The sequence below is a fragment of the Heptranchias perlo genome, chromosome 1, assembly GCF_035084215.1.
Source record: "Heptranchias perlo isolate sHepPer1 chromosome 1, sHepPer1.hap1, whole genome shotgun sequence".
NCBI classification, from domain to species: Eukaryota; Metazoa; Chordata; class Chondrichthyes; order Hexanchiformes; family Hexanchidae; genus Heptranchias; species Heptranchias perlo.
In genome coordinates this window covers 62,878,834-62,899,276 of record NC_090325.1, presented here as the reverse complement: position 1 = coordinate 62,899,276, position 20,443 = coordinate 62,878,834, and the positions used below count along the sequence as shown (strand labels likewise).

The 20,443-nt window shown below is 43.2% G+C and overlaps 1 protein-coding gene across 2 annotated transcripts in view; it reads right to left on the bottom strand.

The window, feature by feature from the left end:
• Positions 1–20,443, bottom strand: part of LOC137322691 (integrin alpha-2-like) — a 191,588-nt gene that overhangs the window by 57,490 nt on the left and 113,655 nt on the right. Inside the window, exons 8-15 of one of the 2 annotated variants that reach the window (XM_067985645.1) lie at positions 20,193–20,343; positions 17,174–17,339; positions 15,672–15,751; positions 12,177–12,315; positions 10,709–10,854; positions 8,673–8,816; positions 8,035–8,238; positions 6,967–7,097 (exon numbers count right to left, since the gene is read on the bottom strand). In XM_067985645.1, coding sequence (XP_067841746.1) covers positions 6,967–7,097; positions 8,035–8,238; positions 8,673–8,816; positions 10,709–10,854; positions 12,177–12,315; positions 15,672–15,751; positions 17,174–17,339; positions 20,193–20,343 — 1,161 coding nt within the window. Of the gene's footprint in view, positions 1–6,966; positions 7,098–8,034; positions 8,242–8,672; positions 8,817–10,708; positions 10,855–12,176; positions 12,316–15,671; positions 15,752–17,173; positions 17,340–20,192; positions 20,344–20,443 lie in introns of both variants that reach the window. The other variant, XM_067985638.1, reaches the window with a different exon arrangement.

The window sequence follows — 20,443 nt, the reverse complement described above, 5'->3', positions numbered from 1 at the left end:
CTTGCCACTTCCTCACCTCCCAGTACTCATCCCACCACTACCACTCAACACAATCCTCATACAATGTCATGGCTCTATCTCATACACACCCACTGATGCATCTCTTTCACGGTCAGCCTCACCCAAACCAATGCATTCAGCGGTTGGCCACATCACCGTCCCTCACTCACGCCTCTCTACTTTCTCCTCTTATTGGAGAAGAGAGCCCAGAATGCACGGGAGAGGGTGAGGACCGGAGGGGGGGCTGCAACAGGTAGTCGTGCTCACAGACACGGAGCAGGAGACGCTGGAACTGAGCCGCACCCTCGAGTGCCTGTCCGTCGGGGACGCCAAGACTGGCACCCAACAAACGTCTGGTGACATAACTTTAACATTCAGCACACACAATATTAATTAATGTTAACATGCCTTGCCATCTTCAGCACCTCAACATCTGTCATCATGCTTAATATTGCTTCTGTTCTCTTACAGAGCCTTCAGCGACCGCTGTGACAGCGGAGGGCGATGGCTCAGAGGACTTGCCGGCCTCTAAGGGGGCACCGTCACATCTGAGCGAGCCATCCACCAGCACAGATACTCACACCTCGGTGGGTCCCCGTCCTCAGTTAGTTGGGGTTGCACATGATGAGTCACCACACATATGTGAGCACGAGCAGACACTGGTGGCAGGGGCAGCTGTGGAGAGTCCGCATTGGTGGGGGCATTCTTCTCCAGGCTCTGCTCAGCTGGACACAGATGCTGAACCCTGGGGGCCATCCTTTAAAAGGAGAATGATCGAGGGACAGCAGCACATTTGCAAGGTGCTGGAACAGGTGCCACGCGCACTCTCCACAATAGCGCAGAGGATGGAGGAGTCCAACTCCTGCATGAGTGGAATGGTGGCACAGGTAAGGGAGGGCATCTCTGAGATACTGTCACAGGGACACGAGGGCCTTTCTGAGATAGTTTCGCGGGTAAGTGCGGGAATGTCTGCGATGGAGGGAAGACTAGCCTATATCGAGCTTCAAGCATGGCTCACAAATGTGTCCATTGAGGCCCTGACAACGGCCCTTCGGACTCAGGGTGAGCAACTTTCTGCCATCTTAAACAGGCAGGCACATACTCTAGCACTGGCCTTACAAGGCTTCACACATGTCTTCCAAACTGTCGTCCAGCAGGGTGGTAGGAGCGGTGTGGGACTGGCCCAGGGGAAGGATGAAGGCGAAAGGGGACATGGAAGTGGGGACGCCACTCAAAGTGCCCCACCTCTCACCCATTGCCCCCCTCTCAACCAGTACCCACATGCTGCCTCCTCTCCAGGTGGCCGAGTCTGCCCCTGCACAGGTGCAGGTGGAGCAGTCTTTGGAGGGGCCCTCACGAGCACCGAAACCCAGAGGGCGTAGGCCCAAAGCATCTAATCGGTCAGGGCATGAACAAGAGCAACCTGCCACTACCTCTGCTGCAGCCACAGGGGATGCACCACGTAGAAGTAGTCAGAAGCGAAAGGTGAAGGATTTGTAAGCACGAAGGGGATGCACAAGGGTGTTTGACTGGTTGGTCATGTTTTTTATTTATATTTGCTTTTTGTGAAACGCACATTAAATATTATTATTGCCACCACTACTGCGACGTCTTGGCCATTCTTGACTGGCTTCTGTAATAAGGCCCTTTCATGAGGTTCACCATGAACACCCACACTTGATGCCACCCAATGGGTCACTCTACAGTGTGTGTATGTGTAGTTGCAGGACTGTTTTGTGCAGGGGGCGGGGGTTGGCGCTGGTGTAGTCGCTGCTCTGTCCAGGTGGTGAGGACTGGACTCTTCATACTATCTGATGTTAGGAGAACCGTTCACTTATCAGTGACTCCCTGGCCTGACAAGCAACCAGGTGAGCCGCTGTTCTGCCCATGGGTTGCTCCTCCTCCTCCTCCTCTGCCTCCTCTTCCTTCTCCTCCTCCTCATCCTCCTCCTCCCCCTCAATGTGGGTGGCAGATGTGGATGGGGCCTCCTCAAGCGGCACCCCTTTCTGTTGTCCCATGTTGTGCAGGGCTCAACACATTACTATAATGCGTCCCACTCTGTCTGGTGCGTATTGAAACACTTCCCCAGAACTGTCAAGGCACCTGAAGCGCATCTTGAGCAGCCCTGTAGCATGCTCAATTGTAGACCTGGTAGCGATGTGGCTGTCATTATATTGATGCTGTTGCTCAGTGGTGGGGTTCCTCAGAGGTGTCATGAGCCACGTGTGCAGGGGGCATCCCTTGTCCCCGAGGAGCCAGCCCTTGCGGGTGTTCGCTGCGTGGAAGAAGGGCGGGATGTTGGATTCCCAGAGGATGAAGGAATCGTGGCAGCTGCCAGGGTATCTGGTGCACACGTGAAGGAATCTCTTGCGGTGGTCACAAATGAGCTGAGTGTTGATGGAGTGATAGCCTTTACTGTAGATGAACAGTCCTGGCTTGTGTTGAGGTGCTCGTATTGCTATATGGGTGCAATCGATTCCACCCTGGACCCATGGGAAGCCAGCCAAAGTGTGGAATCCCACTGCCCTCGCCTTCTGGCTGAGCTCGTCCATGGGGAAGTTGACGTAGTGCGAGGCCTTGCGAAACAAGCCGTCGGTGACCTGCCTTATGCACTGCGTGCAGACGACTGAGAGACCCCGGCGATGTCCCCGGTTGAACCCTGGATTGATCCAGAGGTGAAGAAGTTGAGGGCAGTGATGACTTTGACAGCGACAGATAAGGAGATGCTGCTCGGCCTAGCTGGGAACAGTTCGGCATGAAGGAGGCTGCAGATGTCTGCGACTAACTGGCGACTGATTCTGAGCCTCCGTATGCGCTGCTTCTCAGAGAGGTCCAGGAAGCTATACCTCGGTCTGTAGACAGTGTTGCGAGGGTAGTGCCTTCTGCGACGTCGCTCTCTCTGTTGTTGCCCTCTCTGCTCTTGTGCAGGTGCCTGTGGCGCAGCACTGTGTTGTGGAGCTCCACGTGGCGGAGGTGGACGGCGTGCCTGGCGAGGCTGGTGATGTTGCTCGTCCTTTGATGAAGTGATGAATGCAGCCATGGCGCTCCCCCATCCTGACGGTGTGAGTTTGAGGGGGTCCGCAAAGTAGGTAAATGTGTTTGCACAGCAGAGTTTTGGGTGGAAAGTAAGAATTTTGAGTGAAAACACAAAGGTCTTGCAGCCAAAACTTTGTCTGAAGTGACAGAGTGCCCTGCTGCAATAAAATGAGGTTTTCCCCCCACCTGTCAAATAATCCTTTGCATCTCCCACTGGCTGCTGGCTGAAACACGTCTGCTCCAACAGGGAGTGTTTCCCACAGCACGGGAAACACGCTGAGGATCCTTCAAAATTGCACCTCTGCCTAAATGTCCACTCAATGAGGTCTCTCATGTACCTTAACTATCTGTCAGGGTTTGTAAATCATCATCCCGCCGGCTTTAATTGCCGGTGGGACTCCCACATTTGGGGGGTGCGTGCATCACTGGGGAATCCGGAAGTCAGTGGGTTGGAGCCGGGCTCCGAACTCGCTCCGGATTTATACAATTTTAGGATCCTTCCCGCCCCCAATGCACCCGCTCCGCCATCCGAAAATCAGCACCGTAGTGTTAGCTGCTAAAACAATAGCTGCTACACAGGACACTGATAGTTAATAATAAATAGTAGTAAATAAACAGTTCGGGAGTAATTTTGAATTTGGGTGATAGTGTAAAACGGGCAATATCGATTCAATGGAAATAAAAATTGGGAGCGATGTATTACAGGCGGCTGAATTGATATTGCCCATTTTACACTATCACCCAAAGGAAAAATGACCTCCAACCTGCTTATTTACTATTAACTATTCACCTTTCTACAGGATCAGTGTACTGTGACAACCAGGTAGAAAAGTTGCAAGTAACAACTGTGAGATGGAGCAGTTGAAAAAATAATAAAAAGATTTAATTTAGTTTTTTAAGAAAAATTCTGCCCAACAAGGTAGTTTGGGATGAGGTGATTTTTGAGTTGCTGAAGGGATTGATGGTTGTGCCAAGGCCAAATGAGGAAGTTTATGAAGTGTTGTGATGCTCCTTACAAATTGTACTGTAGTTAGTCAGTGAGGCCTGGACCATGGTGACTGACTGCCTGCTCAGGTCCTGGTCGCTGGAGACTCAACAGGGGGAAAATAACTTGCTGGAAATTGCTACATCAAGTAACAGTTTCAGCAGGTATTACTAGTCTATCATGGCAGGTAAGGAGAGATACAATATATTTTATAATCATATAAATAACTAAGAAAAAGAATGATAGTTTCGGGGAGGGAGGAGGGAGGAATAAACAGATACATAAACCCTAAGTAAACACTGCAAATCCATCGCAGCAGACAGAACAAAAAACATCAACTATTCAAGAATGTAGGTAACTGGGAATAAGAGACTTTGGGAAAGGAAGAACAAAGGTAACTTTTGAAGTTGAAGCAAGGATGGGTGAAACTAGAACTAGGGGGCATAATCTTAGAATAAGGGGCTGCTCTTTCAAAACTGAGATGAGGAGAAACTTCTTCACTCAGAGGGTAGTAGGTCTGTGGAATTTGCTGCCCCAGGAAGCTGTGGAAGCTACATCATTAAATAAATTTAAAACAGAAATAGACAGTTTCCTAGAAGTAAAGGGAATTAGGGGTTACGGGGAGCAGGCAGGAAATTGGACATGAATTTAGATTTGAGGTTAGGATCAGATCAGCCATGATCTTATTGAATGGCGGAGCAGGCTCGAGGGGCCGATTGGCTCCTATTTCTTATGTTCTTATGTTCAAGTTTTATAAAGTGGTAGGTAAAAGTTATAACAAATATTTTATCAGTGAATTTCAAATCTTTTTATATCAGTAAGATGAAATATTTTTTACTTGTCAGTGCTATGATACATTGCTTCAGTAAATTTGCTGTATAGGAACATAGGAATTGCTATACAAACATACGAATTAAGAGCAGGAGTAGACCATTCGGCCCCTTGAACCTGCTCTGCCATTTGATAAGATCATGGCTGATCTGATTGTGACCTCAACCCTACTTTCCCGTCTATCTACTATAACCTTTGACTCCCTTATTAATCAGGAATCTATCTAACTCAGTCTTAAAAATATTCAATGACCCTGCCTCCACCGCTCTCTGGGGAAGGGAGTTCCACAGACTCACGACCCTCTGAGAGAAAAAAATTCTCGTCATCTCTGTCTTAAATGGGAGAGCCCTTATTTTTAAACTGTGTCCCCTATTTCTAGTCTCTCCTACAAGGGGAAACATCCTCTCAGCATCTACCCCTTCAAGTCCCCATAGGATCTTAAATGTTTCAGTAAGATCACCTATCTTTCTTCTAAACTCCAATGTATCCAGGCCCTACTTGTCCAACCTTTCCTCATAAGATAACCCTCTCATCCCAGGAATCAGTCGAGTGAACCTACTCTGAACAGCCTCTTAAGTCCTTTCTCAAATAAGGAGAGCAAAACTGCACACATTATTCCAGATGTGGTCTCACCAATGCCCTGTACAACTGTAGCAAAACATCTAGGAACATAGGAACAGGAGTAGGCCATTCAGCCCCTCGTGCCTGCTCCACCATTTGATAAGATCATGGCTGATCTGTGATCTAGCTCCATATACCTGCCTTTGGCCCATATCCCTTAATACCTTTGGTTGCCAAAAAGCTATCTATCTCAGATTTAAATTTAGCAATTGAGCTAGTATCAATTGCCGTTTGCGGAAGAGAGTTCCAAACTTTTACCACCCTTTGTGTGTAGAAATGTTTTCTAATCTCGCTCCTGAAAGGTCTGGCTCTAATTTTTAGACTGTGCCCCCTACTCCTAAAATCCCCAACCAGCGGAAATAGTTTCTCTCTGTCCACCCTATCTGTTCCCCTTAATATCTTATAAACTTCGATCAGATCACCCCTTAACCTTCAAAACTCCAGAGAATACAACCCCAATTTGTGTAATCTCTCCTCATAACTTAACCCTTGAAGTCCGGATATCATTCGAGTAAACCTACGCTGCACTCCCTCCAAGGCCAATATGTCCTTCCGAAGGTGCGGTGCCCAGAACTGCTCACAGTACTCCAGTTGCGGTCTAACCAGGGTTTTGTATAGCTGCAGCATAACTTCTGCCCCCTTGTACTCTAGTCCTCTAGATATAAAGGCCAGCATTCCATTTGCCTTCTTGATTATTTTCTGCACCTGTTCATGACACTTCAATGATCTATGTACCTGAACCCCTAAGTCTCTACTTGTATATTCCATTCCCCTTGCAAGAAAACAAACCAAGGTCTATCTTGTTTGCCTTCTACCATCCTGGTAGTCACGTGATGCAATGATAATGGAGTTGTTGACTAATCATAGCAATCAATCTCTATCAATCAGTCTACAATAGACCGAGACATGACATGAGAAAAACCCCAGTGGTGGAGAGCTTTGGGAACCACAGGTCCAAAGTCACCTTTTTCCTCCCAAGCATGCTACACTTACCATGTCATGTCTCAAATTACTCTTATACTGTATCTCAAAATGTTATTTTCTAAAAGAAATTGATCTAATTTGCATTTGAATGAATCAATACTAACTACTTCCACTGTAGGGAGTCTGTTCCATTGATTGACTTCTTACTGAAATATTGTTTCTGCAGATTAGTTTTAAATTTACCCCCCTTCAAGAGCAGACCATGTCCTCTGGTTCTACTGTTTTGGACAAAGTGAAATAGCTTGTCTACATTATCTAGTCCCTTTAGAATCCTAAAAACAGCAATCATATCACCTCTTAAACTCTTTTCCAGTGAGAACGTACGCAATTTACATAATCGCTCCTCATAAACGAATCCAGCAATGGACAATCCACTGTTGCAATTAGACTGCAGCAGGGTGTGTAAACATCAGATACCGCACTTCAGGTCCCAGACTACCCATGGGCAATGCCATGGGAGATCTACTAGTAACATATTAAAAACTAGAAAGAACCATCAAGTCTCCTACCAAAGTTGCACGACATTCCCAATGGATCCAATTGATAGATCTGTGATGGTATCACCATTCAAGTCCTTCTGACCATCAATGGACAGTCCAAAATATTGCAATTTTGAGTTGATTTTTGAAGCTTGTATTTTCTAGGAAACAGATCAGAATGTGATTAGAATGTCTATTTATTATGGGATAGAACTGTAAGCTGGACATAAAGGGCCCAATTTTGACTGAAGTACTGTGCCAGCCTAACTTTTATGTAGGTAAGCCTCCCTTGAACTTTTAAAGATCTTGCTGACCTCTAACAGTATACAAATACTGTTATTTATGTTATATGTTATTATTTATGTTATAATGACAAATCTGGAAATTATGCATAAGCCAGTGATAATAGGTAGCTCACAGAGCTGAATTGAAGGTCACCTTTATAAGTGGAATAAGCTTTAAAGAAAGAAAGATCTTGTATTTATAGAATGCCTTTCACGACCTCGGGACGTCCCAAAGCACTTTACAGCCAATGAAGTACTTTTGAAGTGTAGTCACTGTTTTAATGTAGGAAACGTGGCAGCCAATTTGCTCACAGCAAGGTCCCACAAACAGCAATGTGATAATGACCAGATAATCTGTTTTGGGGTGTTGTTGAGTGATAAATATTTGCCAAGATACCGGGGAGAACTCTCTTGCTTTTGTTCGAAATAGAGTCATGGGATCTTTTATGTCCACCTGAGAGGGCAGATAGGGCCTCAGATGTACATCTCATCCAAAAGGTGGCGCCTCTGACAGTGCAGCATTCCCTCAGTACTGCACTGTCTGGAGTGGGACTTGAACCCACAACCATCTAACTCAGAGGCAAGAGTGCTACTTCTGAACCATGGCTGACACCTAACTTACTACATCTAACTTAAGAATGGTTGATATAGAGATATGATGCTTGAAATAGAATGTGCCTCATCTCCCAGGACTAATGTGCCTTAAAAACAAACCTATTGCTAGAAAATACCAAAAGTAAGAATGTCATCTAGTATTTTCAGTTAGCTTAAATGTTTACCTGCAACCCTTTTAGAATTATGAAGAAGCTCTTACTTGTGTATGTTTTGGTTGGATTGTTGTTTGATATCCATTATAAATGTAAACCACTCCATGTTGTTCATCTTCTACAGGTGCTCCAACTGCAACATCATTGTAACCATCCAGATTGATGTCAGAGATAGCAGCAATGGCAGCTCCAAATCGAGTATTCCTACCATTAATTGGTCCTTCTAAGATACCATTCTTTTCCAGGCTACCCTGCTAAATTGCACACATACTATGTTAGACTGCATTGATGTTGATGCACTGCAAAAATAAAGAATTCACATTTCAAAGATAATGTTATTTGTATAATATTAGTGCAGCATATATGCCATTTCATTTCTTTGCTTTAAAAACTCTTCTGCACCTTATTGATTTCCATTACAGCATAAATATATTACCTTAATTTTTACACTTCAATTTGAACCAATGCCGTTTATTCTGCTAATATGTTCTTGGTCCTACAGTTATGGATCAATTATCTAATGTCAGATAACACTACATCCAGCACTCTGAGTGTTACTAAATAACATTTAATGAACAGTTGTACACTAAGTAGAAGTGTTTCTCTACCATTATCAAGTAATGTTTTGCTACTGTGCTGCTCAAATGGTCAAACTGATATTAAATTGAGTAGAAAAATCTTTTACCTTATTGACAGAGAACACATACACTCTTCCTTCCTCATTTTTGTGCTGACCCATAAACATAGGTGACCCGACCAATAGTACATCCGTCAGCGAATCTCGGTTAACATCCACAGAGCACAATACGCTGCCAAAATAGGACCCAAGCTGAAAAGATGACAGGGATGTCATTCACTTTTAAATTACAATTGTATACAAGTAGGTTAAGTATTTTAACGTTACGTTATTAGGTTCCTATTGTGCATTTGTCCCATTTTCCTTCCTTCCCAATTAAACCTTTTATTTTCTCCATTAACACAGCAGCAATTTTTGTTACATCAGCGCAGATTTTCCTTTGCCTTGCACCAGGCGTAGGACAGAGGAAAAAGGAGCAAAGAACAAATGTGTCAGGTCTCCACCCAATTATGCTGCCCTGGAACTTCCTGGGGTGTTTTCATGACATAACGTCCCTGTAGGAGGAGGAGGCCCAGTACATGTATTACAGTGAGGTGAGAAGGGACATTTCCTGCCTGTATTGTAATGAGGTGAGAGGGGGAATTTCCTGCCTCCATTGTAATGAGGTGAGGGGGGCATTTCCTGCCTGTATTGTAATGAGGTGAGGGGGGGCATTTCCTGCTTGTACTGCAATGAGGTGAGGGGGGGCATTTCTTGCCTGTATTGTAATGAGGTGACGGGGAGCATTTCCTGCCTGTATTGTGATGAAGTCGAAGGGGCATTTCCTGCCTGTATTGTAATGAGGTGGGGGGAGGGAGGTCATTACCTGCCTGTATTCTAATGAGGGGGGAGAGGGGTGGCATTTCCTGCATATAGTGTAGAGGTGGGGGGAGGAGGCATATCCTGCCTGAATTGTAATGGGTGGGCATGACATTTACCTGAGGAAGGAGGAAGCCTCCGAAAGCTTGTAGATTTCAAATAAAAATCGTTGGACTATAACTTGGTGTTGTAAAATTGTTTACAATTGTAATGGGTGGGGGGGAGAGGTGGCATTTCCTGCCCTTATTGTTGAGGTGGGGAAGTGGCATTTTTTGCCTTCTGCCTTATTTTCTTCTGAATCTGCTTGTTGGGCACCTCAGCAGAGTGACACCAGTCAAAAACTAGTACTGTGACCTGTCCCGGACTCCCAGTGACTGGAGGGTCCATGGCTGTCCTGAGGGCAGGCTGAAGACGTGAGGCAAGTAGGGAATTGTTACTTAATTTCTCCTCCACCCGGACGATATGAAAGTCCCAGGGCCCCGATTGTGGCATAAAAACAGAAAATGCTGGAATCACTCAGCAGGTCAGGCAGCATCTCATTTCCTCTTGTTTTTTTACAAGCAATCAGCTCATCCAGAGGGCAGGCTTGTGCCTGGAGTCCACCCAGTGTTTGCAAATGGCCTGGTGGAGGGAAAACAGGCACAGCCTGTCAAAGGCACAATAGACATCCATAGAGAAAAATCTTCCCTATTCTTCTTTAGCTATGAGAGCAACTCTGTGTAAGGGCCAGGCTCCTACACCATTTCTAGTGCAATGTTGCTGTGGCGAATGAGCTGAAGTTTGTAGTTTGTATGTAATTTGCTGATGAAGATTGATTTTTGTAGACCGCAGTTTGAATTAATGCATAATTTTTCCAAATGTAACAGAATGCTATGTTCATCTTTCTAATAAATTAGTTAAATATCCCTCTCCTGAAAAAACAAATCCAGTCATGTTGCAATATCATTGTCCTTATCTTTTTCAACAAAAGCAGTAAGTAAAGGAATTGTACAGCAGGTCAATCAGAATCTGAAAAAGATAGTTAACATTTTGGGACAACACTTCATCTGAACTGGTGTTACACCTGAAACAGTAACCTATGTTTCTCTTTCTGATGTTAATAAACTTGCTGTGCATTTCCAGCATTTCTTGTTTTTATTTCAGATTTCCACAATTGTTGGTTCTTTTCACCTTTTTGATAAAGTAATGTTTTGAAATTCCTTTTTAAACCCAATTGATTTCCTACAAGTTAGTTTTACAGTAAAGATTCTTGTTGACATTCTTGTGATCCATAGCACTGTACATGCCTGTTCTCCTTTTTGTGTCTGCTTAATTACCACCTCGTCATTTAATCCAACTGTGTAAATGACTATCTGGCCAGTGTGATGGAAGCGCGGTGCTCCGGCAACATAGAACACAGAATCTGGTGTAACCAGTGATGTTAAAGAGTAACCTGTGAATGAAAATACAAGTAATATATCAACAGAGAAAATATTATTGGAAAGTCAATAACAGGTTTTTAAAGTGTAATATATATATAAATTAAATGCTTAAATTGAGCTTTAAATGCTTAATTTATTCATCGTTATTAAAACCTAACAACTAGATTTGTCTAGTGAGCAAGTTGTGGTGCATCTGAATCCTTTTGACTTATTAGGATTGCTGTTTTTGCTGCTAGTTTGGTGGAGTGCACCTGAAGTGTGCTCAGTCTGTCCTGATCAGAACCGACCCATATTTGCGAATTCATATCATTAGTCTAGGTGTGTGCTGCCCCTTAGCAGGGCCTTGAGCATGGAAAAGGGCATGGATAGGCAGTGGCTGCGGCCTGAGAGGCCTAGACAGCTGTGGTAATGGCTACTTGCCTAAGGACCTTCTGGCTGCTGTCAAAAAAACAGTCAGCCAGAAAACTCCAGCACCAAATGCTTGTTCTACTGTCTGTATAAGAAAAAGGGGCTTAACATTTTTGGTCCTCTGGTCTTTGCTGTATGCTCCTCTCCGACTCTGGTCGTTCAATCAGAGAGGGGCAGGGTGCAGGCCCTATGGCCCAATTCTTCTTGGAACCCTACAAAATAAGCATCCTTCCGGTGCTTGGGGGGGAGGGGGCGGTGGAATAAGGCAGGAGAGCTGGTTATCCCCCTCCTATCTCATTACCATGGCAGGCACAACAATCCAGCCCCCCACCTCCGCGGGTAACCATAGAAATTTGTGGGCTACATAAAGGGGGTGAAGATCTGGCATCATGGATAGCTGTCCCCTTTTCTTCCTGGGAACAGAGCATTCCCCCAGGTGTACATAGATAGAAAGAAACATCGGCCCCATTATATAAAAAAAAGTTTTTAAGTTCTAAGTAATTATCTGTGGTGAACAAAGTGTCAGTCAGTACAACTCTGAATCAAGCCACTAGGTGGTGCATTAAAAAAAGCTTGGGAATGACTTTCCTCCTCTCCATCCCTTCCTCTGGGGAGTGCCTGGATTTGGCTTGATATCTTTCCATGGCAGCTTGGCTGAGATTAGGAGCTCAGTATTTAGGATTTCACAACCATGAACAAGCAGCCCACCACTCTATGGTGCAGCAGGTTGATGTATAATGTCGTCCTATTTATGACTGGCAGTGCCACTGGGGCTTCTATGACCAGATAGAAAACTTTGCTCGTTGTTGAGAATATCTCAAAAATTGTACATACATTCTTGTTTGCCCTAAAGTTGAATTGACAAGTCAGAAACTGAACGCAGAACACTGATTTGATAATGAGTGGGAATAAAATTAAAGTTTACCTAAGTATGAACTGTCATTTCTATCTTGCAGAATGTCTTCAAAAATTTTCTTGGCAAAAATTGTAGTTTTGCCAGATGATTTATGGACAGTTGTGCCTGTCCAATCATAAGCTCCTACTGCTCCCAATATCAGCAAGTCCTGAAAAAAGAATATTTATAGAATCATAGAATGGTTACAGCACAGAAGGAGGCCATTCAGCCCGTTGAGTCCGAGCCGGCTCTCTGCAAGAGCAATCCAGCTAGTCCCACTCCCCAGTCCTGTCCCCTTAGCCCTGCAAATTTTTTCCCTTCAAGTATTTATCCAATTCCCTTTTGAAAACCACAATTGAATCTGCCTCCACCACCCCCTCAGGCAGTGCATTCCAGATCATAACCACATGCTGTGCACAAAAGATTTTCCTCATGTCGCCTTTGGTTCTTTTATCAATCATCTTAAAATAATATCAATATTCTCTTCAACCCATAAACTTTGCATATACTTCTAACTCAGGTACTTTGTTCCTTCTGGGCCTTGCCTTTGTATAAAACACTTCAGCCTGTGCTGCAAACATTCTTTTACATATTTAAAATTTTTGCTATTGTTATCATTAATTTAGTTCCTCCCCCACTACCTTATTTACCTCTCTGAAAGGAGTTTGGTACTAGTCCAGTTTAAATGAAGTACACCTTGTCTAAACAGCTTCCTGAACTTGACTCAATGTTGGAGGAATTTGAACCCTTCTACATCATCTTTCTAGATAAGTCTTGACATATCCAATTGGTTTCTGTCTAACTGGTTCAGTATGTGGCAGTGGAATTATTCCTGACGTTACCATCCTCTTCAAACTAGAACATAACTTCTCAGACTCCCTCTGCATTTTGTAAAAAAAACACCAAATTAAAAGTCTCTCCAGTGTAACTCCCACACTTACATAAATATGCGTCAACACATATCCCTGGGTGCAACCTACCATTTCCTATGTCAGTGGTTCTTATATGGGTCATGACTTCTCTTTAGAGTAGTTTATTTACCCCTCAGTTATATCCCTTCCCTTCAGCACCCGGGAGGAAACACATCATTGAGGACTTCCAGTTGTGGCTACCCTCTATGGCTGAGATCTCCACAAATCACCCAGATAGGGCAACAATACAATATTCTCTAATCTGAGATCCCTTGGAGTAAAACTTCTCACTGGGAGCACGGGATTGCCAAAATTGTGGCTCAGTGGTAGCATTCTCACCTCCGAGTGAGAAGGTCATGGATTCAAGTCTCACTCCAGAGACTTTAGCACAAAATCTAAGCTGGCACTGCAGTGCAGTACTGAGGGAGTGCTTTCGGATGCCCCAATTTCCCTCTCAGGTGGACGTAAAAGATTCCATGGCACTATTTGAAGACAAGATGTGGAGTTCTCCTTGATTTTCTGCCCAATATTTATCCCTCAACCAATATCACTAAAAACAGTTTATCTGGTTATTTATCTCATTGCTGTTTGTAGGACCCTGCTGTTTGCAAATTGGCTGCCACGTTTCATACACTAAAAAAAGTGAACACACTTCAAAAATGTTTTCATTGGCTGTAAAAGCTTTGGGATGTCCTGAAAGGCTCTTATTCAATGCAAGTCTTTCTTTCTTTCTACTTTGCAGTGGTATACCAAACTTAATGTGTGTCTAAGTTGAAAATACTTTATCTACATGTGGAGTACACTACGCACTCAAAATAAAAATGCTAAATTCTGGAAACACAGTTTTGACAAAGGGTCTCCAATGGAAGCACTAACCTGACTTGTCCCTTTTCAAATGTGGATGGATCTGCTGTGTATTTTCAGCATTTTCTGTTTTTATTTCTGAATTGCAGTTTTTTTTATATCTTCACTGAATAATGTACTGTTATGAATTGTGCATTCTATGCTCCACATGTACTAGTAACACTTTTTGCTGTTTTAATAATCATTTTCACTGTGGAATCTATTAAAATATTTGGTGCTAATACTTACTATAATGTGATATAAGTGCCTCACAATCATGCTGTAAACATTAAACCTCTGTTCTTTGTGCTACCAGCTCCCAGTGCTTGTAGACTTTATCTTGAATAAACTGCACAACTAGGAAACCACACTTAATGAATTGATCACTGGGTGGCATTATATTATCATCACATTTTTCTAAAGATGTTGGAATAGATTTAATTTTTAAAGTTTTGTTCTCATCATATTATGCGGGATATTACTGCTGCAAAATAGAACACTTTCCTATTTTGGGCCTCTGGTGACAGCATCAAGAACTCTCAGGGCAGGTATTGCAGAGTAAAGTTTCTTTTACTCTACCCCAACTTCAGAAGAACACCTTTTACTGCACCAATGTTTTCTTTTCCCACACAAACCGTACTTTAGCCTTTCTGAGTGGGATTGGCAATTTAATGCCAAACATTGTTTAATTAGGGGTTGTGTGTGCTATATAACCACTAGTAAATGGATTGAGACTGTTGAAAACCATTTCACAGTTCACAGCAAAACTTTTATCCCATTATTCAGTTAAATTCTGTCCCAAAAATGAAAGATCAGTGTGCTAACTCACTGCACTTCCCAATCTCTCTAGTTGTTAAATATTTGGCTCCTTGTCCAGCGTTTTTGGGATTTATGATAACCATAACAATACATTAAACTCAGATGCACATAAATTGTACAAAAATGAAAAACATTAGGTTATTTGAATATATTTGGTGCAATATATAACAAAATACAGAATTCCAGATTTTGGCCATTTGCCTGATTTCTAATCCCTGATTTCCAAATCTGCCGATTGAGAAAAATAGGGGCAGATTGTCCCGTTCCTGTGCATTAGATCACCTAGGTACAGCACACAGCGGAAAACTGGGCACACCTGTAAGGGATACCATTTGAGTTTCTGTTCATTTAAATTAGTGCAATATGCTCAGGCATAGAAACAGGAAAATCTGCCTCATGATCCAGAGTGAAAATCAAACATCAAAAATAATAAGAACGGGGTAGATTTTCATCTTCACCAACTGACGGAATGGCTCGCTTGTCCTTTATAGAACCCGCCTGATTGTCATTCTATTGAAACTGATGGAATAAAAATCGGGCATGTTTTATAAAAGGCAGGCAATCTGCTCTGACAGATTTCCACCCAGGTGGTGAAGACGAAAATCTATCCCAATGACTCTTACTTTTGATTTCTACGAAAGGGAGTGAAACAAATCTTCATCCAATTTCTGTTGGATGGAAATCCACAGAACCAAATGATTGAACTGGCCAATCTGCAATGAAAGAGATTGCTCGTGCAGAAAATGGAAAAGTCCCTGCCCTTTTTCCCTTTTGACTATGTGGTCTAAGTTTATTTTTGGGTCAGATAAGGCAGTGGTAACCTGTGCTATATGTGCTTAAATGCTCCTGCTGTCATGGAATGCAAAAAAAAACAAATGATTTACTTCCTGTGTTAATTCTTCACCTTGATGATTGCCACACAAAAAAAAACTCACACAGGAAAAGTTAATACCTGGCTAGGTACGAAGTGTGCACTGAATCCAACTTGTGCCATTTCCAACAGGAAGGTATCTTCATTCTTATTGCTTGTCCCTGGTAGAATTAAAACATTAAAATATATAACTATAAAGCATGTATCTCCTTGTGTTTACAGAAAGGTCATGTCATGTTATTTCCGTCATACCTGTGATGAGCTTCGGTTAGCCTGAAGCCATCCATCCAATCTTCCTAGCCCTTGAAATAATACTGACACCATGGACTGGCTTAAGATGAAGAAATCAGGGATGCTGCCAGGCTGGCGTGAATCTGTGCTTATGGTCGCAGACCAGCTGCACATTCATAAAATGGGGTACAGCTTTAAGAAGTTCTGAGTAAGTTCAAGGCATTTTGGGTAGAGTCTATATGGTATATGCATGCCTTCACTTTGGCGATTCCAGCCTGACAATAAAAGTGCAGGACCCTTTCATATAGCTAGCTGTTTTCCATGTAGTAATTGAGGAAGTTGTTAGCTCAGAAAAATAAGACAAGCAAGTCATCTACAAGATGCAACTGTGCACTTCAGGTTGGCAGATGTGGCATATATATATCTCTCCTTCTATCACTTGGAAGGATCCAGTGGCATAAAAAATCAAGGCACCTTGACAACCACTAATGGTGTCTTCTCTGTCCTGGAAGGGACTAGGACTAGCTGCAGGACCATGCAAAGTTTTGTCACAGTATCTTTAGGGAATTATAAACTCTGCATAGAAGTTTCTTTGCCCACATCCAGGTACAACTGGCTTGTATACACAGGTGGTGGCATAAAGGTGTTTCCTACATGATCACCTGTCCTACAGGTGCACCTGTCTTGCATACCTCCTCTGATCTTTTCATTGCAAATAGAGAGATACCCAGTGGGATAACCATATAGACAGCACACAATGACAGCTCTCTAGAGAAACTGGCACAAGTAGCAGATGGGATGCAGCTTTAAGAAGCTATGAGCAAGTTCAGTTTTAGAAACACAACAAAGAAGCACTGAAATCAGTGGAAATAAGCAGAGCAGCTACTCACATCAAGTTTAAAGGAAAGACCCCAACAGTGTGACCATGCCTTTCATTCTGAGCATCTGGGGCACTGTGCAGGAGCTTTAACCGCATTATGTAGCTATAACCTCATATGCACTATTCAGGGCTGTAATACGGGTCAGCTAGTGGAAACATTCCATTTCTATTGCCTTTGTCTCATTCTTCATAATTTTCAACACCTCTATCAAATCACCCAATAATATCTTCTGTTCTAATGAAAACAGCTCCAATTTTTCAAGTCTTTCTTCGTATTTGTATTTCCTCCTAGTGGGCAGTTTCCTAGTGAATCTGTGCTGTACCCTCTCTATTGCCTCAACATCCTTCCTATAGTCCAAAACTGCACCAGTAGCAGGCCTTCAATTAGATTCATTACTAGAAATTCACCAATAAGCCAAAATAAAAAATAAGAACACAAAATACTTGGAAGAAAACACAAAGAAAGATTTACCTTCGATACTAAAGATACGTTCTCTGAGGGAACTAGCTATTTCTATCAAAGCAGCCTCTGAAGATACATTGAAAAAATGCTTCTCTTTTGGATCATTTGCAATGAACTTGATTTCCTTTATTAACTTGTCTGGGTTTATTCCCTCTCTATTGTAATATCCAAGAACCTATGAAATAAAAAAGAAACTGAATTTTATTACATCAAAATAAATTCAACATTTTTGTCAGCTGTTCCAATTTCCAATAGGTTTTGCGATTGATGATATTTATAAATTTAGCTTGCTGGAATGTTAGGTTCAACGTCTGAGTCAAAAGATTGAGTGTTCAGGTCCCACTCTCGGTCTTGAGCACATATCGGACGAAATTCTACAGCTGTTCGGGGATACACGAAGTTCCAATCTCACCTGGGAGCTTTCTGTGGCCACGTTTGGGAGTGGAGCCCCCTGTTACTCCAAACAAGGCCACCAACATGAAGCGGCTGGGGGTAGGAGCAAGGAATCTCAAACCTGGGAGTTCCTGTGGCCCACGGTATGAGAAACACTGCTTAGGTGATTGTTGGCCCAGAGGGAAGAGGTGTACTGATCTCAGAGATGGTGAAAGTGAGGCCCACACTGGAGGTCCAGGCCTTGATCGTGGCCTGGACCCATGAAGAGGAGGTGAGACCAACATTTTCATTGGTCCACAGCAGAAACAATCTGGCATTTTGTGGGGAGCAGGTGCCAGCATCCACCCCATTCCTAGCACCAACACTGCAGTTTGAGGCATTCTGGGGCAGGCAGGTTGCCAAATGTGCCCCTAATGGCGCAGGCACCTACCAGCCCTGTACAAATAGGGTGATCTCCATACTTTGGCAGGGTCAGTGGGAGAGCTTACTAATGGGTACAATCCTGTTGTAACTGCTTGAATCATGTCTCTGTGAAATTTTAATCGAGGCTGACACTTGAATGCAGTTCCAAGGGAGTGCTGCATTGTTGGAGGTGCCATCTTTCAGATAAGATGTTAAACCGAGGGCCTTTCTGCCTTTCCAGAAGGACGTAAAAAAAATGCCCTGGCATTTTTTCAAAGAACAGAAATCTTCCTGATGTCCTGGTCAACATTCATCTCTCAGCGACTACCAACAAAACAGACTAACTGATGATTCAGCTCATTGCTGTTTGTGGGACCTTGTGTGCATATTGCTCAGTTTTCTTACAAAAACAGCAATGACCACACCTCCAGAAAGGGTAATTCATTGGCTTTAAAGCATCTGGTACATTATCTGGTACATCTTTTTGCTAGTCAAAGGAGAGCAAGGAATTCTCTCAGGCTCCTTGCCAGCACTCCTCCCAAAAACACAGCAGACTGAATTTGTGGCAGAAACTGCAACTAGGTTCGAGTGCCAAATGGGAAATCAATGCTCCAAAGACTTTTGGAATTGGGTGATATCAAATATTTGTGGTGGCGCTTCAGCTAAATCCAATAGTGTAATTAGCATCGTTAAGGAATTGGGGTCAATCTGCAAAAGACACTCTATCTCCTCCAAATTGAGTTCACAGAGATACTGCACTCCATCCAACTTCCTACCCTTTCAGAGAGACACTCTTCTCCAACCTACCCAGTTCATACTGAGACATTTTCCCCCCTCCCGTATCTAGTCTTCTCTTCTAACCTAGTTAAACTGGTATGTCGTTTTACCATTCAAGTTCGTGGTCTTCCATCCTCCGAGTTTGTGCTGGCACTCTTCCTCCTCACCCAAAAGCGCTGCCCCAGCTTTTCTGCTCTTGCCCCAAAGCATCGCTCCCATCTTATGCCTCTTTTTTCTTCCCTTCATTGCAATCCATTTTCCCCTTCTCTCTCTATTGTCATGAAGCTTTCCACTTCATTGCCTTCAATGTCTTTCTTCCTTCTCCCTTCACTTCTCCCTTCCCTCTTCCATTTACTGCCATCCAATCCCCTCCCCTCCATTTCTCCTCTTACCTTTGGTATGCATTCTGCCCCCTTTTCTTGCCCTTTGCCATTCATTTTGCCTTTCCTTCCCCTTGCATTGTGCACCTTCCCTTGCATTCTGCCCTCTCCTTGCCCCACGTTCTCGTCCTCCTGCATTCTCTGCCCCTGCTGTCTCTCTCTCCTGCATTCTCTTCCCTCTTGCATTCTCTCTCCTATTACATTCTCTTAGCCTCTTGCATTATCTCCTGTCTCCATCTCTGTCTGAGCCTGATGGCTAATTCTCAGGACAGGCATCATTAATCATCTTCACGTTTCTAGCACTTTTGGCCTCAATTGCTGCCACTGTATACTGGAAGCAGGAACTTTTGCTCTCACAAGAGTCCCTGTCTCCGGTATACTGAGGTGGCAATAAGGCCTAATAGTGTTGGAAACACGTAAAGAGGAGGAGTGTAGCTGTCCATGCATTAGCCAGCAGACTCAGTAGTCTGGACTGGGAGTGGGGGGGAGGGGGGAAAGGGAGCCCAGATATTTTGCTGACTTGTGCCAGTGTAAATGCTGACTATCAGCATCAAACATTAACCGTTGGCATCTATGAATTAGTTAGTTATATTTGTGATGAATGCTTAACACATTCATGATATTCTTCTGGCCATTATTTTAACTCAGGTGTTAACTATTGAGTTAGTTGTTTCTCTTCATCTCCAAATCACTGTCTTTCTGCATTCACTCCAGTTTTGGAACACTAATGCTTGTTAGCTGAAGCAATCTGTGAGTAAAACCTATCATGCTGTAGCGAGTAAGCCAGTAAAACATAAAATTAAAGTTAGCAATATCAGTGAATGAATGCTTAAGGAGTTTGTATGACTTCCCTTTTCTGCAATTTGAACAAAGTTTAACATAAACAGGTTAACACCTGTGTTAAAATAGCTGACAGCAATGTCATATGAACATGTTAAGCATTTGTCTGCTGATATAGCCAACAGTAATTTCAGAAATTCCAGAAAATTCTGTTGTTCAGTGCACAACTTTGCTAAATAAACTTCTGTCAAATAATGGATATCTAATTTGCTAAAAAATAGTTGACATTTACTCACAGCAATCCCAAATCTGATTATTCGTTGTTCCTCACATGCAGCTATCACTTGTGGTAACTTGGCGCTGTCATGAGATTCACCATCTGTTACAACAACCATTACCTTTGTTGCTGCTGGTCTTCCACCATTTTGAGGTGAGAACGCATATTTCCTGAAATATGACAAAATGATGTTACAAAGATTGCAAAGAACGGAACAAGCTCAACTTTCAAACAAAAAGCTGCCAACTTACTTAAGTAATGACCTGGATG